Raw genomic sequence first — 23,942 nt, forward strand, 5'->3', positions numbered from 1 at the left:
CCCCTCAGCCACATGGGAAGCTACAATGGTTCTGTTGGGAAGAATCAATTGCTTTACAAGTAATAGATAAATCAAGGAATAGCATCAATTGCCTTACAATAATGAATAAATCAAAAATTAGCAAGCATATTCAATGCTGTTGGAACACAAAAACACTGGCAAGTGAGTGCTTGCAAAGGTATTATTTTATGTACGTTAGAGCGTTCATGTATATTTACAAATATTTAAAAGGCTGTCAATGTAAGCAAAATCATGAAGTGACATATTATAGTGACATTGAGTGCTCAGTTATGGTGGTGCAGTGCATATATATATACAAGGTGAAATCAAGGAAATGAAAGCTAAAAGATGTCAGAACAAAAAGGAAAAACAATGTCTCTGGTAAATAGCACAATTGCTTATTATTTTGGACCAAGAGACTTTATTAAGCAGAGCCATATATTATCGTCGACATTTCGACTGACAGGAGCGTTATTGAACAAATGCCATGGCGGGTCTTCTTCAGGACAAGGGAGAAGAGTGACAGCCCAGCATGGGGGTGGATTGCTTTGGGCGCCCCTCGTGGATTGAATGCTGCCAGTGATCTGAACGTGTCAGTAAAGCTCTAGAATACAGATGCGCTTCATGTGGTATAGTCTTTGAAATCTAATTAAATGAAGTCATGAGTGGGCTGTTCGAAAAGTAGTCAGTCGGTGGTGGAGGTAAAATCAATTCCCAGAGGTAAGCCTGGCAGAAAATGTCTGATCCACAACAGGACCCCGAAGCTGTCCAACGCCAGATACATTCAAGGGGCATCAGTGAGCCGATCAGCGCCCTCCCTTCAGTCACAGCGGACCACGTGTGGGAAAACATCGCATCCAAGTGCCCGACAAACCAGCACTAAGACATCGCCTGGATGGCCATCCAAGAAGGACTTCGTGAGAGCCTTCCTGCACGCAAGAGGACTCAACCGATACAAGTCCTGCCCGAGAGGTTGCACCAAGGACGAAATTACATACCATCTCTTCTGGGAGTGCACGTACGCACAGGACCTGCTGAAGGTCCTAGGCACGCCTGGATTCCTACTTCATGCATCACTGTGGACTCTGATGTATGGTTTGCTTCAAGGGACACATGCACTATGTGACCTCCAGGGCTGCTGGAGGCTCCAGTGCTGTTTTAAAAATGTTCTTCAGTTTTCCAGAAACCCCCTGGTAGTAGGGAGTAAGGAGACATCGACCATGGTGTGCCGTAAGATGATCCATAGCCTCCTACGCGACTATGCTGCACTGAACGGATCAGATGAGGACGACTGAGGACCCAAAGGGGTCTCCTTGTACCCTAGCACAGGGGGGGGGGGGGGGGGGGACCCTGGAGGGGCCACTCATCTGTTTTTGTCCATTTTTCTTTAACCCAGGAACCAGTTGGCAACAGGGGAGAGGAGAAGGCGGTTGAAGACCGGTGGCGTAAACAGTTTTTACTGTGTGTATTTGACTAAAGTGACCTTTTCCCATTCACAGGGAAAAGGTCAATGGGATAGCTTGCACACTTGTTGCCAAGTTGTTACCAACAACTGACAAACAAATAGGGTGTTGTGGAAGATGACGATTGATGTATCTGAACCAGGAACGACAACCCGACAAGAGAAAAAAAAATTAAGCCCCCTGGGATGGAAGTGATGTGGTGTATGTGAACACATTTTATTTATTTGATTCAGTGTGTGAATAACTGTCCTGTTTCATACACACACCACTGCCTGCTTCCATCCTTTACAGTTGGTTCCCTCCTGCCACTGCTCTCGGAGCTCTACACTTCTCTGTTTTGCTGAAATTAATGTGCATTTCACTGCTTCCCAAATACAGCACTTCACCTGTGGCGACAGGAGGGCTTTAAGGGGGCCAGATCCTGCCGGTTTTTGCCATAAGCCGCGGGATGAAAACAATCGTAACGCTGCAGCAGTGTCACCCTTCACTGCCTTTGATGTAACTCAACAAAGACTTGTTATAGTTCGTTCAGTCTAATCATGTCCGAACTGAATCATTTTCAATGTTATATACAAAGAAGCCATAGTTGTTGCCTATTTATTTTATGCAACTAACAACCATTGACAAAGCCAATAGTCCCGGCTTGTTGTAGGTGTCATTTTACTTGTCATAGTATATATCTAGATGCAATGACAAAAGTAGCATAATACCGGTTGGGCGTCACACTATGCTAAGCACAGATTTTAAGCTTATTGTGCTTTTAGACCAGGCCCTTAATTTCATCGTACTCAGGGTGTACACCTTAGGGAATGGGGGACACCCAGTGTTGTGTTTAATACCCCTCACACACCAACAGGCCCCTTGGTGTCATGCTTCATCATCGGGGTCTTCGCACCCCGCTAGAGGGATGCGGCGTGCTACGACCAGCGACTGCGCGGGAGCACTAGAGTGGTTGACTATGTGTGGTGTGTGTTATGTGCTTGTGCTGGGGTATATGGGAGAATGTGAGTGAAGGGTGTGGTGAGGATTAAAAAGACACCTGGCCAGTAGGTTGTAAGAAAAATTTATTCGAAAACTCTGGCTGGTGCTATTAAAATAAGTGCAAGGCGAGGTTAGTAGTCTTGATTATGGACTTTACCTCTGGTGTGCGTCAACATGTTTCGGAACTCAGTGTTCCTTCTTCAGGACGGGTGCACAACTTCCCAACCCTACTCACGTGTGTTTTTTAGTAAATCAACCAGCGGAGTATAGCAGGGAGGAAAGAGGCCTACTTTGGCGGACTTTATTAGGAGTCCACCTACCTACCCTGGCTTTCTGGACATGCTCGTAAGGCAGAACATGACAGTCCAAATGAGACATGCAACTGCATGATCCCGACAAACCGCTGTAGGCACACTATAGCCTAGTCTCTCACTGTAAATAATTTTCACTTTTTTCTAAAAATTTAGTAAACAACATTTTTTTACTAAAAAACACACGTGAGTAGGGTTGGGAAGTTGTGCACCCGTCCTGAAGAAGGAACACTGAGTTCCGAAACATGTTGACGCACACCAGAGGTAAAGTCCATAATCAAGACTACTAACCTCGCCTTGCACTTATTTTAATAGCACCAGCCAGAGTTTTCGAATAAATTTTTCTTACAACCTACTGGCCAGGTGTCTTTTTAATCCTCACCACACCCTTCACTCACATTCTCCCATATACCCCAGCACAAGCACATAACACACACCACACATAGTCAACCACTCTAGTGCTCCCGCGCAGTCGCTGGTCGTAGCACGCCGCATCCCTCTAGCGGGGTGCGAAGACCCCGATGATGAAGCATGACACCAAGGGGCCTGGTGGTGTGTGAGGGGTATTAAACACAACACTGGGTGTCCCCCATTCCCTAAGGTGTACACCCTGAGTAGGATTCTTCTTGTTTAAATATCAGTGCCCGTGGAGTGAGAATCCTATCTCCATACTCTACCTCCCTCTGTTGATACTTGTTGGCCTTAATTTCATCGGCCAGGCAACTTTGAGACCCTGCCCCTATTTTTTTGTCCCACTTAAAGCCCTGTGTGAGTGTGTGCAATACTAGGCTCCTTGAGAAACCCACTGATTGAGCAGCATAATACCAGTGGGGCAGCACACTATGCTAAGTACAGATTTTTAACTTAAGTGTTTTAAGCCACTCCCTTAATTACATTGGCCAAGCCCCTATGAGTGCACCCTAGTTTTTCATCCCACTTAAAGCTCCGACTATAAGCATAATGTGCTTTGATGTGCCATCCCGTGGTGTCAACGGACTTACTTCACGCCTGTGGCTCGTTGCGCAGGAGAGCGTATGGACACAGGTATATTATTGTTTTAAGAGAACCAGAAATTTTCAGGCAATAATAAATATGTCAAGATAACTCTGATGATTAATGTTCTGCCTGGAGAGAGATAGGAATTTGCTCTAGTGGAAGTTTTAAGGCAGCGCAGAGGGTTAATATGCCTGCTGCAAAGAAATGTGTATCATGAAGATCACAAAGTGCATAGAATGAAAACTGGTTAGGGGTTGCTACTTTTGTCAGAGAGATCATTTTGTTACTTGCAGTTTTATAAGTTAAAATCCTAATATAGGGGCCGTGGCCTAGCTGGACGCACGCTGAGTGAGCTTGGCCAGCCACTGCTAATTAAAGCGATTTTAGCGGAGCTGGGGGCTTACTGATACCGACCCTGGGGGTGCTACGATAGCGGACAGCAAGGGGGACCTTTTGCGGAGCAGAGGGCTACTCGGAAGTGGCGGCGGCAGCGAAGACGCCGCAACACATCGGCCCACAGATCGGAGCGCCTGCCATTTTGCAGCATGGGAGTTCCTTGACGTACGGTGAGAGCTGTTCCTGTGCACTCAGGGATTTCCTGGACCTGTATGGCTTTGTAGTGGGCGGCGGAGCAGCGGGGGCGCCTGCACCAGCACTGAGGGCGCTTGAGCCTTGCCCGGAGCGGGCGAACGGACCCTTAACTGGCCCTGGTGCGCCATCTTACATACCGGGCTGTAGACGTCCCTCGTCGCGGGACAAATCAGGCTGCCTCTCCCGGCCTAGCAGGGCTTACATCGGAGCTGACAGGCAACGGCAGCGCCCAGATCTCAGCGGGGGACAACGGAGACAACCCCTAGAGTGTGAGTGGGTCCATTGCCTCCAGGGACCTTTTGCGGTGGTGGCCGCCATTTTGCCTAGGAAGATCGAGAGGAGCCCATGCTTGTGAGTAGCTGGTGCGGGTGAGGGGTGAGGGGCGCGGGCCTGGGGCAATGCTGTGGGCCCTGTGGGGGGCCCCAGGAGTGACCGATTCGACTACCATGTGTAACACCTCGGCCCACTGCAAGGCCAGGAACATCGCCATGGGCCCCATCTACCCCCCTGGAGATGGCGGGTGGAGGAATTGGAGGCACACTGGAGATAAACTGGCTTGGAAGTGGCGCCTTCCCTGAATTACCTGCCGCTGGGCAAAAGCAATGCGGACACGCAGCGTAGGTGGGGTGTAGGGTGTGGGGACACCTCTTGTTGCCTCGTCCCTCCACGTCTCCCCCTCTTGAACCCCACACCTTGCTGCTCCACGAGGCTCGTTTACTCTGCACCTGCCCCGGGCCTGGTTTGACATATTGAGGACATAAGTGAGATGACAACAGGGGTCCCGACGATTGACTTTCCTGCCGCTGGTATTTCCCCTGGGGGAGCTAGAGGGGCTAGCTTCATGTGGCCTCACCCTAGACACATGCATGGCTTGTGGCCTTGATCAGTCTGCCCGTTGGCCATAAGGGTGAGGCTACATCACACCTACAATACCACCCCGAGACACGGAAACAGGACCTGCAAACCCTGGGGACTCCTCTGGACGATCCCCGGTGTACCACCCAATCTGCCTGGACACTGCGGTTTATAGGCACCCTGCCTAGACAGCGCCTCGACAGTGCACTGCATGCCTCTTTGTACGGGGGTGTACGGCAGGCTGGTGGGAGCAACTGCGAGCTGTCGGCCTTCGTTGGAGACGGGCTGATCTGTATGGCCCTCGGCCCCTGAGACTGTCGCCTTCCAGCTGGGCGCCTGAGTAGTTATATACTGCCTTGCAGCGACCTCGGCCTTGGACATCTTGACCTCCACTGGCCTACTAGATAGCGCACCTCTCAAATGGGCGTAGAGCGGTGGCAAGACCATACATGCGAACGGTGACCTGGCCCACCTCATTAAACACGCACCGCTGTTTTGCTGCTGTGCCTGAAGCAGCGCACCCCAATCTACATTAATTGACTAGAAGCGAGTGCGCTTGACGCCCGGATGCACTCTTGTGCAATTCCTCGACCACCCACTGGCTCCTGCGATTGGCGCGGTAGAAGGCCATACATATACAAGGGATGCCCCGCACTAAAGTGGGAAAAGACTCAGCGGCGGCCCCCAAAGGCAATCCTGTTTATGTGGGGCAAGACGGGTGCACCGGCCCCTGCGGAGGTGGATTCACAGACTGGTGGGGACTCGCCGCCTGTCACGCAAGCTTTTATGGCCTCATTCATGTCAGAGCTTAAGAATGAAATAGGCTCTGAGCAAAAGGTCCATTCCTGTGACTGGGTGCTTAAGAAGGAGGTTACAGACCTTGGAGAAAGAGTGGACGGGCTAGGAAAGACCGTAGATGCCCGAAATGAAGATCAGGAACAACTCTAGCAGTGCCTGGCCTCCCTGGAAGAACAGCACAGTTACAACTGAAGCAGTACGACTTGGAAAATCTGAGCCGCCGGAACAACCTCTGCATCCGGGGGTTCACATTGAGGCGGAGGAGAAGGACATCATGACCTACGTGGCGCAGCTCCTGCATGAGATCTGGGGAGACAACGATGCCTCTCCGCTGGCCCTGGATCAGGCTCATTGGGTCTCTGGCCCCACGGGCAGGCTGGGTGTTCTCCCGGACATTCTAACCAGGGTCCATTTCTTCACAGAAAAGGAGGCTATACTCAGGGCGGCACACGCCAAGCCGAACTTAGTCTACAATGGGATCAAGATCCAGATTTTCCAAGACCTCGTACCTAACACCCTTCGAAGATGCCAGTGAGAATCCAAGCGGCAGGTGATAAGGTCCTTATCTTCCAGTGGGAATCCAAGCGGCAGGTGATAAGGTCCTTTAAAGAGGCAGCGCAACTTTTTTGCCTTTCCTCAACGCCGCCTGCCAGTCCCTCACATCGCCCGCGGGCGCTGGCCAAGCCATCTTACTCTACTGTAAGCAAGTCACAGATGCTCGCCGCCTCCAGATAAACGCTCAACCTCGCAAATCAAGAAAGTCATCATTCAACATATCAGGTCTCTGGAAGGGGAGAAGTTTGCAACAAACTCCCGAACCCCAACTCCTCGATGGACTGAACCTCCACATCTGCAACTGACTGCACGTGTTGCCTTCGAAACATGTTCCTGACCCCATTGGGACCGGTGCTCGCTCTAAGGACTCGTCTGCACCCGGCTCCTTACCTGCAGTGTTGCTGGAGCTAAACACCCCACCTAGAGGACTCCGCGAGCAGCTGACGACCTACCCCCTAGCTCTTGAGAGAGTGACATCTCTGGGATCACCCGAGCCCTGTGGCCTAGGCTGACCCGTGACTGGAACAGAACACTGTGGCCCAGTTGGCCAATGTTGGTTACTTATTTTTTGTCTTTGCTCATCTCTGCTTGTCTTTAACTTCCTTCCCACTTTCTTTCTTCCTCTGGTTGTGGCAGGCGGGAAACCCCCTTTCGATGGTACCCTTCCTTAGACAGGAGTGATGAGCCCCTGCACCTTCTTCCCTTTACCCTAGCTTGCTCTCTACGGTGGCATAATGGACTAATTCAGGACTGGATACAATTATGGCTGTCCCCTGCCCCCTGAAGATCGAATCCCTTAATGTTAAGGGACTTAATTCCCCAAACAAACGGCACTACCTCTTGCAACACAACCCAGACATTATTCTCCTTCAAGAAATCCACCTTCTAAAAGCAGATAAATCCTCGCATGGCTCACCCTAAACATCCTCTCCAAATTCTGGGCTACGGCATCCACTAAAATGGACGGAGTGGCAATCCTTTGCAGAGCTGGCATCAGGCAGGGGGAATCCAGGATCTTCCGTAGCTCGGATGGCCGCTTCGTCAGGGCCGGGGTATGGATTGGACAACGCCTCTTTACACTGTGTAATGCGTATGCGCCTAACCAGATGCAGGACTCCTATCTCCGGATGACTCTACGGGAGCATGTGCCGCAGGACGATCCCTCGCTGATCCTAGGGGGGAACTTTAATCTGGCGTAGGATCCAAAGCTAGATTGTAGTGAAGCCTTCTCACATGGGATGGGGCCATGCCCTCGGCACTCAGGAGGCAAATAGCGGACCTTGGTTTGCAGGACTCCTGGCGCTATCACTCCCCAGAGGTGCGAGATTTTTCGAATTATTCACATGTCCACCTTTCATACTTGCGCATTGATTATATTTTTATCTCTAACGCCCTGATCAGGGACACGCTTTCAGCCTCAATGTCTGCGAGCTCGATATCTGTCCATACTCATGTTGAACTTCTCCTGCAGGACCCGGCCGCCTGCTCCTCTCGTACTCCGCGGTGGCGTCTTTCGCCGCACACCTTGTGAGACCCAGTAGATGTGGAAAGCATACGGACTGCCATTGACTCTTATTTTGCGATTAATTATATTCCCGTAGTGTGAAATGCCTTTAAGGCTACGATCCGTGGCCATATCCCATCCCTGACAATTACGCAGGCACGCAAGGCATGTCTCTTGGAGGATAACATTTCCAAGGATATTAAAAACCTAGAGAGGCAGGATCAGGAACGCCCCACTCTCGCATGTAGGCGACGCCTTGCAAACCTTAGGGGACAACTCAGCACCACCAAGGCTGAGAGAGCCCTGCTAGCGTTAAAACAACAACATTTTGAGGGGGGGTGAGGGGGGACAAAGTGGGCAGATTGCTGGCAAAACGCCTACGAGCCCGCACTGCGAAGGCCCACATACCTAACATCCAGCTCCCTGATGGAGAAAGGGCCACCACAGGAAGGACCAAGCGCAAGGCCTTCCGGGCCTATTACTCAGCTCTCTACACTGCAGATGAGCCGTCCCAGGACCAGATTAATGGTATCCTAGGCCAATGCCCCTGGACCCCACTACACCCCCATCACGCCAAACAACTGGAGGAACCCCTCACGGCAGAGGAGCTGGTGGTAGCATTAAAGGACCTTCCTCTTGGGAAGTCACCGGGCCCGGATGGCCTTCAGTTGGCCTTCTATCGCCTGTTTCTAGCGCAACTCCAATCCTACCTCCTGCGGCTGTTCAACTCTTTCTCAGACACGGAAGGGCCAACGCCCTCCATGGGCATGGCAGAAATAGCCCTTATTCCCAAGCCGGGGAAGGATCCCACGTTGTGTACATCCTTCGTCCCATAGCCCTTTTGAACACCGATCTTAAAATCTACACCAAAATACTGGCCAAGCGCCTGGATGCCCACATGCCTGGCCTTGTAGAACCGGACCAGGTCCGCTTCATCAGGAATCGACAAGGAGCGGACAACGTACATAGAATTGCGCATCTTGTGGGGAAGGCACAGCACTGGAACATACCAGCTTGCCTTCTATCGCTCGACACAGAGAAGGCGTTCGATCGGGTTGACTGGTCCTTCTTCCGGGCAGTGTTGCAGAAAATCAGACTGGGTCGGAACATGATAGCTTGGATCATGGTCCCCTATCTCTCTCTCCGCAGGCCCGGGTGCAGGCAAATGGACAGCTCACGGACCCTTTCTCCATTCACAGGGGTACAAGGCCCTTGTGGTAGAGCCCCTCGCCGCAATGATTAGGCAAGCTGCGAACATACATAGCCTCTCCCTTGGCGGTCGGCAGAACAAGGTGGCGCTCTTTGCGGGTGACCTCATCCTCACACTGTCTCGCCCACATACATCCCTCCCGGCACTGCACTCCCTATTGCAGTCCTTTGCGCGGGCCTCTGGTCTAAAAATTAGTCATGGAAAGTCTTGGGCTTTGAATCCTACGATTCCGGAGGAGGAGATACTGGCCCTGCAAGCACTCGCCCCTATCAGTGGGCCACCAATCACATTCGATATCTAGGGCTTCAGCTAACTCCCTCCCTCGACACGTGGACCCAAACAAATTGGTGGGAATGTAGGAGGGCTGTCTTGGAGGATCTGAGGGGGTGGAAATCCTTGACCCTTTCCTGGCTGGGCCACCTCAACGCAATTAAAATGTTGATACTCCCCAAAATACTGTATTTGTTTCAATGCCTCCCCACCCCTATCCCCCAGCATCAGATCCAGAGCCTTCAGCGGGACCTCACTAGTTTCATATGGGGTGGGTGTAGACCACGCTTCTCTCACAAAGTCCTCATGCTCCCACGGGGCAGAGGAGGACTAGTGTGCCCCAACCTCCTGGAGTACCATTGGGCCTCCCACCTTCACGTTGTTTCGGAAAGGACAACAACTGAGAGTGAAAAGATCTGGTTCCATATGGACAGGGCGGTAACCAGACGAGCCATCTGGGATCTTTCTTGGCTTCTCCGGACTGCACGCTCTAGCAGCACTTACATTGCCGTACCCACAAAGATGGTGCTGGATATATGGGACAAAGTGGTCGTACGCAAGGGACTCATGACCTTCCCCCTCCCCCCACACTCCCATCACAGGCAACCCGCTATTCACACCGGCCTTTAGCCAGCAAGCATTTTCAAAATGGCTGAAAGGTGGATGTACGATGGGGGCACGCTCAAAACGTTTGCTCAGTGTAGAGAGGAGATCCAGCTCCCGGTGGGAGCGAGGATCCAATATGCACAGCTGCAACATTGATTGTTCTCGCCCGAGATGCAGCAGGCGGCCACTCATCCATCCCCCCCCTTTGAGCGATTGGTTCATTCCTTTGATGAATCAAAGGGCCTTATCTCCCGGACGTACCCGGTCCTGCAGCATCCTCCGCTAGTAAGCATTCACCCATATCAGCGCCAATGGCAGTTAACGTCCCCCACTGAAATCACGTCTGCCCAGTGGAGTAGCCTGTGGAGAGACATACCAAAGGTCTATCGCAGTATATCGCAACGAGAAACTGCGTAGAAGATCATGACGCAGTGGTACTACACACCTTCTCGTTTGCACAGGATGTTTCCCACATCCTCCCCATTGTGCTGGAGATGTTCGAATGCTTCTGGGGACTTCATTCACATTTTGTGGGCATGTCCTATTCTGACCTTGTTCTGGAAGGAAGTTCTTAGTCACATCAAGGAGGTACTGGGCTTCCCTCTGCCTGAATCCACAGCCATGGTCCTTTTGGGCCTAAAGCCCGACAACTTAAAAGCGCTTACCTATAGTGACTGGTACATAGCTCTTCATATGCTCGGAGCCGCTAAGCAACTCATAGCGTTATATTGGAAGAAAGCTGAGACCCCCCCAATTGCTGCCTGGTTCGTGCGCCTATGGCATGTAGGGACAATGGAACTTTTCACAGCACAATTGCAGTCCCGCGACAGCTGCTTCACCACAATTTGGAATCCACTAGTCACATATCTTTGCAAGGTAGGGCATGCACGGCTCCTACCACCGAAACTCTGGGCCTTACGCCTATTTGAGGATGCTGTAACACCGACTGACCCTAACAGATTACTTACATAACCAAGATAGCCCTGCACATAATCCCACACAACACGTACACCGACTCCTGGCTTGATTAGCATACACCACTGGCTCCCCTTGCTCTTCCCCCACTCGCCCGCACACTCCCCAACATCGTAGCTACAACATAGCTTCCCTGATGCAGGGGCCCCCCTCACCCATAATCCTTATCCTTCCTATAGCCACCTGTCGGTCTACTCTTCACTACCTTCTTTCTGTAGGCCTCTTACCTACACTTTCTGTTCCTCCTTCTGCTATGGTATTATATTTGTTCATTTGGGGTTTTAAATATCACCCACAACTGTATTTTACTGCCACCTATTGTTTGTCACGCGTCCGGCCCAATAAGGGTTGTAGGCGACATGCTGTGTAAACTGTTCAGTTAATCCTCCCTGAAATCCCTTGAGGCTCTTTTGAATTGCGTGGACAGCCCTGTGTAGGGTTGTGGGCCTGAAGTTATGTGTACCTGGTCCCTTCCTTTGTTCTTTATACAGAAAACTAAAACAGATGTATAAATAAATAAAAAAATCCTAATATAGAACAGTAAACTATTAACTGTCACCAAAGAACTTCATGCATACTGCAAGGTATAGATTTGAATGTTATGACTTTTTCCCCAACCATTCATAATCCTAAGGTTGCAAAAAGGGTTCATTTGTGTACAAAGCAATTCTTATTAAAGAGACATCCTAACCATGGTTTTACATTTTAAATTCCAAGTTTGTGCTGCTCTAGACAAAGCACTCTTAAACTATACTGCCTACCAGAATGAATGACATGTCACTCCTTCATCTTGCAGTCCTCCGTCATATGCAACATTTCTTACACACTGATTTACATACCTATGATTGATTGTCTCTGTTTAATGTGTGTGGAATGTAAAGTACTCCCTACACTGGTATGAGTGGCGCTATAAAACAAATTAAGTGCACCTCAGAGAGTGTGGTAATGGAGGCTTGAACGGCACTGTTAAAAGGCAATAGAGAGGGAATCACTCATGAAGGTGGTAATTGGTGGGTGCCAACAAACATTGTTACACAGAGCGCCACCAATTCTAAGGCCGGCTCTGTTCAGGGCATATTGTGTACCTCTGAGAAAGTATTCATGTTAATTGCAGCACATGACTGGAGCTGCGATTAACATGACTATTCTCACAATCTACACTGATATTTGTTGCTGCACCGCATGTGCGGTCGGGTTCATGATGCATATAACCTTAGCTGCAGCGCACAGAGAACTTACACTGCCACACACACAGGAAAAAAAAATTGAGGGAACATGGTTTAAGATTACAGTGGATTTCAGATGGGCTGATATTTGTCATGCTAATTTAGAGAAGGTGGGAGTGAGGGGTAAAGAAAATCTACCAATAAATTACCAGGTTGGTAATTCAGGATAGAAGGTATTTATTGGGTGTCATCAGGGCTACAATAGTTAAATATAAAAACCGTAACTATGAAAACTGATCAGATAGGGGAAGAGTGTAAGCGACTATGGCTAAGGACAGGTCGCATGGAACCCTGAACAGATTCTGCAAGACGTTAAACTTACTGTACTGAATTGTTTCAATCCCCCCGTTGAAACATCTAGGATCAATGCAAAAATACATAGCACCAATGTACCTCACCACGACGGATACCATGCATATAGGGGAAGTCAGCCTACTACCCGAATTCCATGCAAAAAAGTGATATGACTTAATGATATGCATAACCCCCATTCCTAATAATATTAATGACTTTGTACTTGACTGGGATATGTTCAACCAAGTAAGGTCATGTAAAGATTACTGGATTATAGGAATTCCATTACTGGACATTAGGTGCTGAAAAAGAGTAGAGCAGGAAGCTAGAATATGATCTTAATATATACAATTTAACCTAATTTCTTTAATAAGAGTGACATGAGGCTTTTTAACTTTTCACTACTCAAAAATGACGCAATCAACACACAGGTCACCTCCCTGCTGTGAAGTCTGGGCCCAGTTGTGTTTATTTTTTAACGTGATGGGTTCCATTGCTTCCAGCGATTGACAACTTGTTTTTTCACGACAGGTGACCATTTAGGTATCCCAGATCTCTGTACTGGGGGCAAACGTTTTACATTGTTCAGTATTCCCTCCATCAATTTTTCTTCCTGCATTTGTTTACCATTTAGATAGCTGCCAGTTATTTCACTGCAATGATTTTCTTTAAGTAGTGGCAGGCACTGAGAGACCTGAAATTGTCACTTAAGCAAGTGATCATTGGAAAGTTCAGGATGTATTTCTGGGCTGCTTTGGGACGATTACAGAGTTTATAGATAATGAAACCTACCCAGTATTGTTTTTCTTAATTAATTTTCTAACTCTTAAGAGGGTTAAACATGTTAACTTTGTGAACTCACAGTTCTTCACACAATTAGGAGTTAAAATTGTAAGACCTGCATGAAAGGTGGGGAAGGTTACAATTAAGGCATGGGGATCCTCGTCAACTCCAACAATTCATCATTCATAGAATGGTAGTGATGCTAACCCAATTTCCATATTTGCACCCTTTGTCTATCCACATTTTTTTCAACCAAATGTTTACTAAACTCTGTTCCTTCATTGGCTGCATGGGTACCACCCAATAGATTAATTACACTGGGGCTCACAACTTCCTATAATCATGGTCATCAAGATATATATATTTTTTCATATAGGTAAATTTTGCCTACTGATGTTATTGGGCTATTTCCACTAGTTCTAATCATTAAGATCAATTGGGTGAATGGTTTAATCAGTGATGAGGACCTTTCCAATAGTAGTTGTTTATAATATTATGCAGTCGATCTGCTAAAATTTAATACAGGTACGGAGGTTTGGGTTTTCCTTGGTATCAAAGCCAATACTGTGAATTGTACTGATGTGTGCCTTTCAAAGATAACTTTACCTTAGTTATTGGATCTCGATTTTTTTACAACCTTTTTGTACCGTAGAAATTAAAAAGACTGTAAAACTTTCCTTTACTTCACCAGTTTCACATCATTGATGGCCACTGAATCAACAGATTTCTGTGACTCAATAAATAGACCATGTTTTATGGAATGTCGTACGTTAACAGAAGGACCCAGTGGAACTCTCAAAGCAACATAACCATAACATTATACGACAAAACACACATTTCTGTAGTTCCTATAAAGGTCTGTATGACCAGCATTGCCAATGATGGACACCTTAGCTCTATAATGAGGGTACAAGGTTCTCATTAGGGATAACCGGGAAGGAGGTCGCAAATTGGGCCCTACAGGTTCTTCACTCAAAAAAATCCCATTATTGCTACCCATGTAGTATCTGTTGTGAATGTTATGTCCAGATAACATAAGAAAACTCCTGCTCAGAAGATGGACTTGCAGAATCACCACTGCAAACCGTCAACAGCTTGAATAATGGAGACCATGTCCGACTAGCTTTCCATCTCCTGCATCAGTGATCGGACACCTATTTCTATGCACTGTCTTAAGAAGCATGCACAACCATTGTTTGCAAAAGACCATTGGGACCAGGGCTCTTTGGAACCAGAAATGGAAATCATCTAGTGGATAATCCTATGGTACTGGCCTTATGAAGTGTTGCCTCATTTAATTCATTGTCTGACATTGCCACAATGAGGGCTATGCTCTGAACTGAAATAAGTAGTGTGTGTTCACTGAGCGTTTGGGTTGAAATTAAGTGACAGCACCTGATGTAGAAAGGATGCTACCGCCAAAGGTGGTGGAATTGCTCTCTAACAAAACAAATAAGAGTATATTTCACAACTTTGGTTAAAACTTTGGGGAGCTATCAAAGTAAATGTGGGTACTCTGGTTGATAATGCACTTCCTCACCCACAAACCCAAAGAACACTGTAGGGTAGACAGTGTCTAGGTCTATTCTAGAAGAAATACAAACAAGCATTTGCAATGCAATAGGTCTCGCATTAGGAAAGTTTGAGCTATTGGTCTTGTAAATGACAATTATTTTATTTATGTGTTGGTTTTGAAAATAGCTAAATTAATAGCTTTGTTATTTACAATGCCAAAAGTTATAACTTTCGCAAATGTGACACCTATAGCATTTGTAATGCAACATGTTTTGTATTTACGTGACTTAGATGTATTGATATTACAAATAACAATGGTTTTTAATTTTGTTAAATAATTAATACTTAAATAAAAGTGATTGTAATTTATAATGGCAACAGCTTAAACTTTTGTAAATAACTTTTGTGAAGATTATGTTCAGTGTATTTTATTGTGAAGAAAATCCAATAACAGAATGAAATATTAACATCTTTTTGTGACATTTGTAATAAAGCTTGAAACATTGAGAGAACATATTTGAACCAGTTGTTGTTGAATGGTAGCGCATAGTGGTGCTGTGGAGGCCCCGAGTGATGCTGTGGTAGCGCATAGTGGTGCTGTGGAGGCCCTGAGTGATGCTGTGGTAGCGCATAGTGATGCTGTGGTAGCGCATAGTGATGCTGTGGTGGCCCCGAGTGATGCTGTGGTGGCCCCGAGTGATGCTGTGGTGGCCCCGAGTGATGCTGTGGTGGCCCCGAGTGATGCTGTGGAGGCCCCGAGTGATGCTGTGGAGGCCCCGAGTGATGCTGTGGAGGCCCCGAGTGATGCTGTGGAGGCCCCGAGTGATGCTGTGGAGGCCCCGAGTGATGCTGTGGAGGCCCCGAGTGATGCTGTGGAGGCCCCGAGTGATGCTGTGGAGGCCCCGAGTGATGCTGTGGAGGCCCCGAGTGATGCTGTGGAGGCCCCGAGTGATGCTGCGGAGGCCCCGAGTGATGCTGCGGAGGCCCCGAGTGATGCTGTGGTTTCACATATTGATGCTGTGGAGGCCCCGAGTGATGCTGTGGTTTCGCCGAGTGATGCTGTGGTGGTGCAGAGGGCAGAAAGGCACAACAAGACAGGGAAGGGGCAGGAGAGAGTGAGACAGAAAAAGAGGAAGAGTGGAGAGGCCAAGACAGTGAAGGGGCAGGAGAGAGTGAGACAGAAATAGAGGAAGAGTGCAGAGGCCAAGACAGTGAAGCCAACAAAGCAAAGCGAAGTTGTGGTGTGTATGGACGTAAGAATAATGTGATGCTGTGCTGGTGCCGAGTGATGCTGTGGTGGTGCCGAGTGATGCTGTGGTGGTGCCGAGTGATGCTGTGGTGGTGCCGAGTGATGCTGTGGTGGTGCCGAGTGATGCTGTGGTGGTGCCGAGTGATGCTGTGGTGGTGCCGAGTGATGCTGTGGTGGTGCCGAGTGATGCTGTGGTGGTGCCGAGTGATGCTGTGGTGGTGGCCGAGTGATGCTGTGGTGGTGGCCGAGTGATGCTGTGGTGGTGGCCGAGTGGTGCTGTGGTGGTGGCCGAGTGGTGCTGTGGTGGGGCCGAGTGGTGCTGTGGTGGGGCCGAGTGGTGCTGTGGTGGGGCCGAGTGGTGCTGTGGTGGGGCCGAGTGGTGCTGTGGTGGGGCCGAGTGGTGCTGTGGTGGGGCCGAGTGGTGCTGTGGTGGGGACGAGTGGTGCTGTGGTGGGGCCGAGTGGTGCTGTGGTGGGGCCGAGTGGTGCTGTGGTGGGGCCGAGTGGTGCTGTGGTGGGGCCGAGTGGTGCTGTGGTGGGGCCGAGTGGTGCTGTGGTGGGGCCGAGTGGTGCTGTGGTGGGGCCGAGTGGTGCTGTGGTGGGGCCGAGTGGTGCTGTGGTGGGGCCGAGTGGTGCTGTGGTGGGGCCGAGTGGTGCTGTGGTGGGGCCGAGTGGTGCTGTGGTGGGGCCGAGTGGTGCTGTGGCGGTGCCGAGCGGTGATGCTGAGTGGTGCTGTGGGGGTGCTGAGTGATAATGTGAGGGTGCTGAGTGATAATGTGGTGCTGCTGAGTGATAATGTGGTGCTGCTGAGTGATGTTGTGGTATTGCTGAGTGGTGCTGTGGTGGTGCTGAGTGATAATGTGGTGGTGCTGAGTGATAATGTGGTGGTGCTGAGTGATAATGTGGTGGTGCTGAGTGATAATGTGGTGGTGCTGAGTGATAATGTGGTGGCGCTGATTGATGATGTGGTGATGCAGAGGGCAGAAAGGCACAACAAGACAGGGAAGGGGCAGGAGAGAGTGAGACAGAAAAAGAGGAAGAGTGGAGAGGCCAAGACAGTGAAGGGGCAGGAGAGAGTGAGACAGAAATAGAGGAAGAGTGCAGAGGCCAAGACAGTGAAGCCAACAACGCAAAGCGAAGTTGTGGTGTGTATGGACGTAAGAAGCTGCCTCAGCCATGTCTGGAGGATGTAAGAAGGGGTCGACAGAAGGCCATTCCTGGCGAGGCAGCCATTTTGTTTTAACTTTGTTCAATCTTCAACTTTTAAACTGTCATATCAGTCGTTTTGTTTTTATAACTTCTTGACATACCTGAACACACCTGACACTCAGAAATAAAGACGAACGTAAGGCCTAGCACATTGAAAGGCATTCAACCAAACCGATACAAACCCTGCACAATACATGCAAAAAAATGCATTTTATGTTGGTAAAAAAAGAAAAACTAAACAGCAATCCTTCCTGTTTAGTTTATTTTAAAAAATATCCCCGTCGGGTCACCGTGTTGTGTGTAGAAAGCACTTTGAATGCATTTGTGGGGGCACACAGTGATTGATGGCTGCTATAACGAGGCAACCTATTTTGCATCTGCTATAATATTTATTAATGGAGAGGCACCTACTTGGTTCAGTCCGCTTATGTTCAATGCGGCTGGGAAACATTATCCAGAGAACTGTTGTGTCTTCCGATGCAGCAAGGGAGGCGCTTTTGTTTGGTAATGCGTGGGGTGGTCTGTGTTGTGGCTCTTATGCGGCTGGGTAACATCATCTGGAGCAGTGTTGGCTCTTCCGGTGCAGCCGGGGTAGAATGACGAAGTTGGAGGAAATAAAGGCAAGCGCCCAGAACCTCCTGTCCGATTCTGGAGGGTTGGCATGTAGGATCCTGCCATATCGATAGGTGCACTCAGTTTCTTACTGAAAAGTAAACTTGCAATGCCAGCGTTTATTTTTTATTTACTAAAGTTACAACAATGTCGTGCACACTGTTAAACAGGGTCTTCCCTAGTTTCACTAACTAACAACTTTGCTTGCTTTGCCTTACACACTGAGGGGTCGAGGGCAGACTGGGTGGATGTGCTGATAGACATGAGTGCAGAACGGGGTCCCGTAGGGTGAACACTTCATTTAAAAACACGGGCAGAAAAACACAAGCAGACAAGCTCTTGGCATTGCTGTGGGGAGGGGGGGGGGGGGACAAATGCGAGACAACCTGGCGGCCGTGAAAAGTGTGCTTACACCATCGTCCATGGTGTTTGGGAGAGGAGGGAGGGGGGTGGAGGGCGCAGGACGAAGGGGGAGAGGTATGAATGAGCTCCAGAACGCGGCCGCGAAATAAAAGTAAATAAACGCGGCCGCGAAATTAAAATCGGATGCACGTTTGCATCTCTGCTAAAGGGCTGACATCATAGGTTGAAGAGGGCGGGATCTGCTTTGGGTTTGCATGATTTAGGTGGCATTATTACAGAATCCCTGTGATGCGCCGTGTGTTGAACATATGCTGCCCGCGGAGGGCACCCCTAGATGGATTTGATGTACTGGGAGTTTCTAAAATATTTTAGTAACTGCTGCTTGTTACGTTATCGCACACATACCAGCGGCGGGATACTTGCATGTTTTGCGGCAGTATCCATCTATCCTGCAGGGCAGTGACGTCGCAGTCGAGCGCCTCGTAGGAGGACGTCAGTGAGCTCCCGTCAAAGAAACTGATGTGCAGAGAGCTGCCAAGCCTCGTATCAGTAAAATGCCCACTCGGACTAGAGCCAGAGTGCCTGCCTGAGCTAAGATTTTGTTTCAAGATCCAGAAGGGGGCTAAAGAGAACCCTGTGCTGCATGCCTGAATGATCAGAGGAAATCATTCCAAGAAGCGTGCTGTGTGCGAGCAACTGAGGCCACCTATGCTGGACCTCAGCAGGCATCGCTTCACAGCTCCTGCCAGCCAGGGAGACAGACATACAAGTAAGGATCCGCAGATACCCGGAGTTAATATTAAAAAATAAGCATTGAGAGGCGTTTAGGCGTTACCAATGAACGTGGCAAACAGGAGCCAGGCGGCACGCGATAAACAAAAAAATTTATTAACTCGGTACTCGCCATTCATTAAAACAATAGCACTCCTAATATGTGGCTTGACCGGTAAAGAGACTAAGCAGAGTGCGACATGCAAAGGTAGCGTGGTAGAAACCGGAAGTTCTGGAGCGTCACGCCTGTCGTGGGGCGGGACTACCGTCTTCCGCGAAGCCCGCGCCCACGGAGTGAATGGCCCAGGAGCAGTCGGGACGCACAGCAGAAGTCAGGAGTGGCGGCTGAGGCCGCTGACGCGGTAAGTGGGGCGGGGTGGGGGGGGGCGGCGGCGGTATGTGTGTCTGCGTGCACGTGTGTGTATGCCTGCGTGTGTGTGTGCGCGTCTTCGTGTGTGTTTGGCTGCATGTGTGCCTGCGCGTGTGTGTGTGTGTGTGTCTGTGTATGCGTGTGGCTGTGTATGTGCGCATGCGTGAGTGTGGCTGTGTGAATGTTTGCGCACGGGAATATGAGGCACGAGAGGGGCACGGCGCCGTGCGCGCCCACGAGGTGAAATCTGCGCTCTGCGCTCGTGCCCCTCTCGTGTCCACATTCCCAAATACGGGCAGCAATAGGTCTTTCGCTGACGCAAGACCTAAAAAGTAAGTGATAGAGACAGAAGCAGCCAAGGATTATATAAGAAAATGAGAAGGGCTCAAGAAGGTGGTGCATCAAATACACCCATTTTCTCTATTGTTAAGGATTGGTTTACTATTATGTGTGATGCTATTGTGGGTGAACATGCATGGGAGTCAATTTACCCAAATTACAGGTAAAAGTGGCAATCATCCTTTCACACTCCAGGATGACTTTTGCAATGCTGCTCAATATCTTCCTGCCTTATGCTAAGGAGCAAGGAAAAGGGCAAGTTCTGTTATTGCCACCTCCTTGACCTAGGCGATTATGGCTTGCACAGGGGTGTTGCATTGAAAGCTTACATGAACACTTTTATGCACAGTTATGCAAAATTATACAAAATGCATTGAAAGCTTACATGAACACTTTTATGCACAGTTATGCAAAATTATACAAAATTTATCAGGAAACCATTTTCTCAATAAGGAACTTACTCCTCTTCCCGATCCCGGTCTTGAGGGCTGGCAGATATTTCCTGTGGACCTCCCAGAGTGTCCTCATGTTGTAGTTTCTTCTTCTTGCGTATCCTCAGGCAGATGGCAAGAAGCAGCAATACAATTCCTGATCCAACTAAAACATAGGCTATTGAAAATGTTTTGCTCTTTGCAGGAATGTTATCAGGCGGTTCAGGTTTGCTACTGTTTCCCTGCGAGGGTGTATTTTTGTCATTGCTGCCAAATCCAGGTGCCAGATTCCACACTGCCATTATAATCCCAAGAACAAGCATTCCAATTCCTAATGCACTCAATGCATAATGAGAACCAGTGGATTTAGAATTTGCCATGGCCCACGGATCAAATAAGGAGTGCAAGACTCAATTTAATTCACAACTTTCTTCTTCCACAACTTAATATCCAAATGTCTAGCCTTCAGGTGCATTCATCAGGAGCTCTGAAAAACATAAGAAATTAAATGTACATATAAAATGTAAACTTTCTCTACTGATTCAGTAATCAGATGCAATTTATTCTCACAAACAAAATATGGTTTTAAAAACTCAAATTAAAAAGGGTAGTTAGCCTTTTTATAACCAAAGTTCAACATGCTGGACTTTATTTAAATACCCGCTCAATTGTCAATATTACCAAATGGTAGCATTACATAATATCTTATGGAAAATAACTCCATAATATTAGCACATGGTGGAATGAAAATCAGATTTTTTTCTTCTCAAATCTTTCTTTATACTCATTGGGTTTAGGAAACTGGGAGGTCGTTTAAAGTTCAACAGATCCAAAAAAGGAACTCACAACCATCCCTATAGCCTCACCATTCTGGATACATGCAGTGTTGATCTCAGCGCTTCAGTTGGAGTACTGTAAGACAAGTGATAGTGCGCGACGGGGCTCTTTCATTTGTATGGAGTGCATCATAATCATGATTAGTGCGCACCTGCATTTATTCCTTTGTCGTAGTAACATGACAGTAGAATGTGTACTGTAATAATATGAAAAGTGATGTGTTAGGTGTATTTGTCATGAAAACTTGAAGAAACTTAATGTTGCAATACATACATGCTTAGTTGAAACATTACCATGTACATGTAGAATTTGTTTACGAGGCTCACAAAATGTTCAGTGGTTCGGATGGGGACTAGCTGTTTGGTTCTAGGTCCTGTTCTTGGGTGGGGTGTTGGGTTGTTGGGAGGGGAGTTGGGTCCAGGGGGTCACCGGTGTGGTTTCTGTAACACAAATTGGGAAGAGGACAGTACATATTAGCGATGGGGGCTGTAGCTGATCTACGTTGTATAACCTGGAATGTGAGGGGGCTCCACACAATGACACAACGCCACAAGGTCCATGCATACTTAGTCAGAAGAGGGGTTCACATAGCACTGCTGCAAAAGACTCACCTCACTAAGACGGAGGGTATTGCTTTGCAAAGGAGATGGGGAGGTCAGGTATTTAACACCACATATTCAGCGTTTGCACGAGGTGCATTGATATGGATCAAGGCTGGAGTTCCTTTCCAGGTGACTAGGCGGACGATAGACCCAGAAGGCAGGTTTGTGGCAATAGAAGGTAGGCTCCGGGGTAGGTATATAGCGCTCTGTAGCATTTATGCACCAAACATTGACCAACCGCGTTTTTTGGAACGTTTGTCTGGCACGTTAGCACATTACTTTACAGGCTCTGTGGTGCGGGGGGGTTAATTCTATAGCAGATGTAACTCTACATAGATCGCATCCCCGCTGACGGACTCCCCTGTACACAGATTAACTAAATGCAGGCTGGACTGGCAGGACAAATAGGCCTTAATAGACGTCTGGCGCACCACCACCCACTTGACCGGACTATTCATTCTTCTCGGCGATGCAGGATCTGCATGTCAGACTAGTTGCAATATTATGTTCACCTTCAGTGGTGCGTACTGAATATCTCACCAGGACACTGTCTGATCACAATCCACTGTTGTTTACTATGCATTGGATGACGGCGGTGTGGGCCATCCCCACCTGGCGCCTACGACCTGAGACACTAGAAGACCCGATTTTTCAGAGAGAAGTGAGCGAAGGGATAACACACTACTTTACCGAGAATGCTGGTGCGGCCTCCACAAGGGCGCTGGCATGGGACGTCTTCAAGGTAGTAATACGGGGGGTCTGTATAGGTAAATATGTAGGGGTGCGGAAAGTACTACTACAAGATGTGGATCGGCCCGAGAGTAGACTAAGGAAGGCGAACTAGCACGGCCGTGGCACCCCGAGGAGCACGAGGAAGTAGTGGTAGCGAAAGAAGAGGTGGCAGTGGAGATGGAGAGATTGCGTTGATTTGACCATAAAACTTATATTACGAAATCACATTCAGAAGGAGACAAGGCAGGAACACTGCTGGCTTGGCTGGCCAATCCGACAAAAAAGGGCTCACCTATATTGGCACTAGAAGACGGTGAGGGGGAGGTAGTTTTCACCCAGAGTGAGATTTTACACCGATTCTTGCAGTATTATGAGACACTATATGAAAGTTCGTTGGTGGCGGGGGATCTCGAGATCGACTCCTTTCTGGACGTGATAACACTCCCAGTCCTGGAGGAGGAGCAAGTGAAATGCTTAGGCCAGGACATAAAGTTGGAGGAAATTAGGAGTGCTATCAAGCATGTGGCCCCAAATAAAACACCGGGAGTTGACTGTTTACCGATTGAGTACTACTGGACATATGTGGACTTACTGTCCCGAGGCTATTGGAGGTCTACAAAGAAGCGAAAGAATTAGGTTGACTCCCTAACTCCATGCGGGAAGCGCTTGTGATCCCGCTTTTGAAAACTGGCCGAACGGGGACAGACACTGCCTCCTATCGCCCGTTATCAATGCTATTGACTACAAAATTTTGAGCTGGATTTTGGCGACTCGCCTATTGCAGCATATGACCAAGTTGATCCATGAGGATCAAGCTGGGTTTATCCCAACTAGGAATACATCCCTTAATGTTCGGAGATTAATACGGATATTGGAAGAGGATCAGCACGACAACCTGTGGTTATCAGTGGACATCGAGAAAGCCTTTGACAGCTTAGAGTGGTTGTACCTGTATAAGACGTTAGGACGGTTTAGAGTGGGAACTGACTTTGTGGCTTGGACAAAAGTGCTTTACACATCCGCAGTGGCTGGGGTGCGGTTTGGGTCATTGATATCATCTCAATACCCAGTGGCCCGAGGGACGAGACAGGGGTGTTCGCTCTCCCCTTTACTGTTTGCCCTAGCCATAGAACCCATAGCAGCGAGGGCCAGATCGGAAGAGAAATATGACGGCCTGTGGTACAGAGGAGATCGGCAGTATATTCTGCTATTCGCCGATGACGTGCTGATGTTTCTGGAGGATGCGGGGAGGGCACTGTGGGACGCAGCAAACTTGCTCTCAGAATTTGGAGTTATATCAGGCCTGCGGGCGAACTGGTCAAATACAGGTCTGTTTCCGGCGAGACCTGGAGAACCTCCACCCATTATGCCTAGAGAAGTGCGATGGGAACCGACTTGCCTGGCATACTTGGGGGTGCATATTTATCATAGTGCCACTGATATGCTAGAGGGGAATGTTGGGAGATGCGTGAGGGCATTAAAGGGTAGTATGGCA

The 23,942-nt window shown here is 48.6% G+C and overlaps 1 protein-coding gene across 3 annotated transcripts in view; it reads right to left on the reverse strand.

The window, feature by feature from the left end:
* Positions 1–23,942, reverse strand: part of TMEM51 (transmembrane protein 51) — a 190,095-nt gene that overhangs the window by 9,876 nt on the left and 156,277 nt on the right. For all 3 annotated transcript variants that reach the window (XR_015295892.1, XR_015295893.1, XM_086921873.1), the window contains exon 2: positions 20,307–20,763. Coding sequence is in view for 1 of the 3 variants with exons in the window: in XM_086921873.1 (XP_086777999.1) it covers positions 20,307–20,656 (350 nt within the window). In the remaining 2 variants the exon portion in view is untranslated. The remainder of the gene's footprint in view (positions 1–20,306; positions 20,764–23,942) is intronic.

The sequence above is a fragment of the Lissotriton vulgaris genome, chromosome 5 (assembly GCF_964263255.1).
Source record: "Lissotriton vulgaris chromosome 5, aLisVul1.2, whole genome shotgun sequence".
Lineage (NCBI taxonomy): Eukaryota > Metazoa > Chordata > Amphibia > Caudata > Salamandridae > Lissotriton > Lissotriton vulgaris.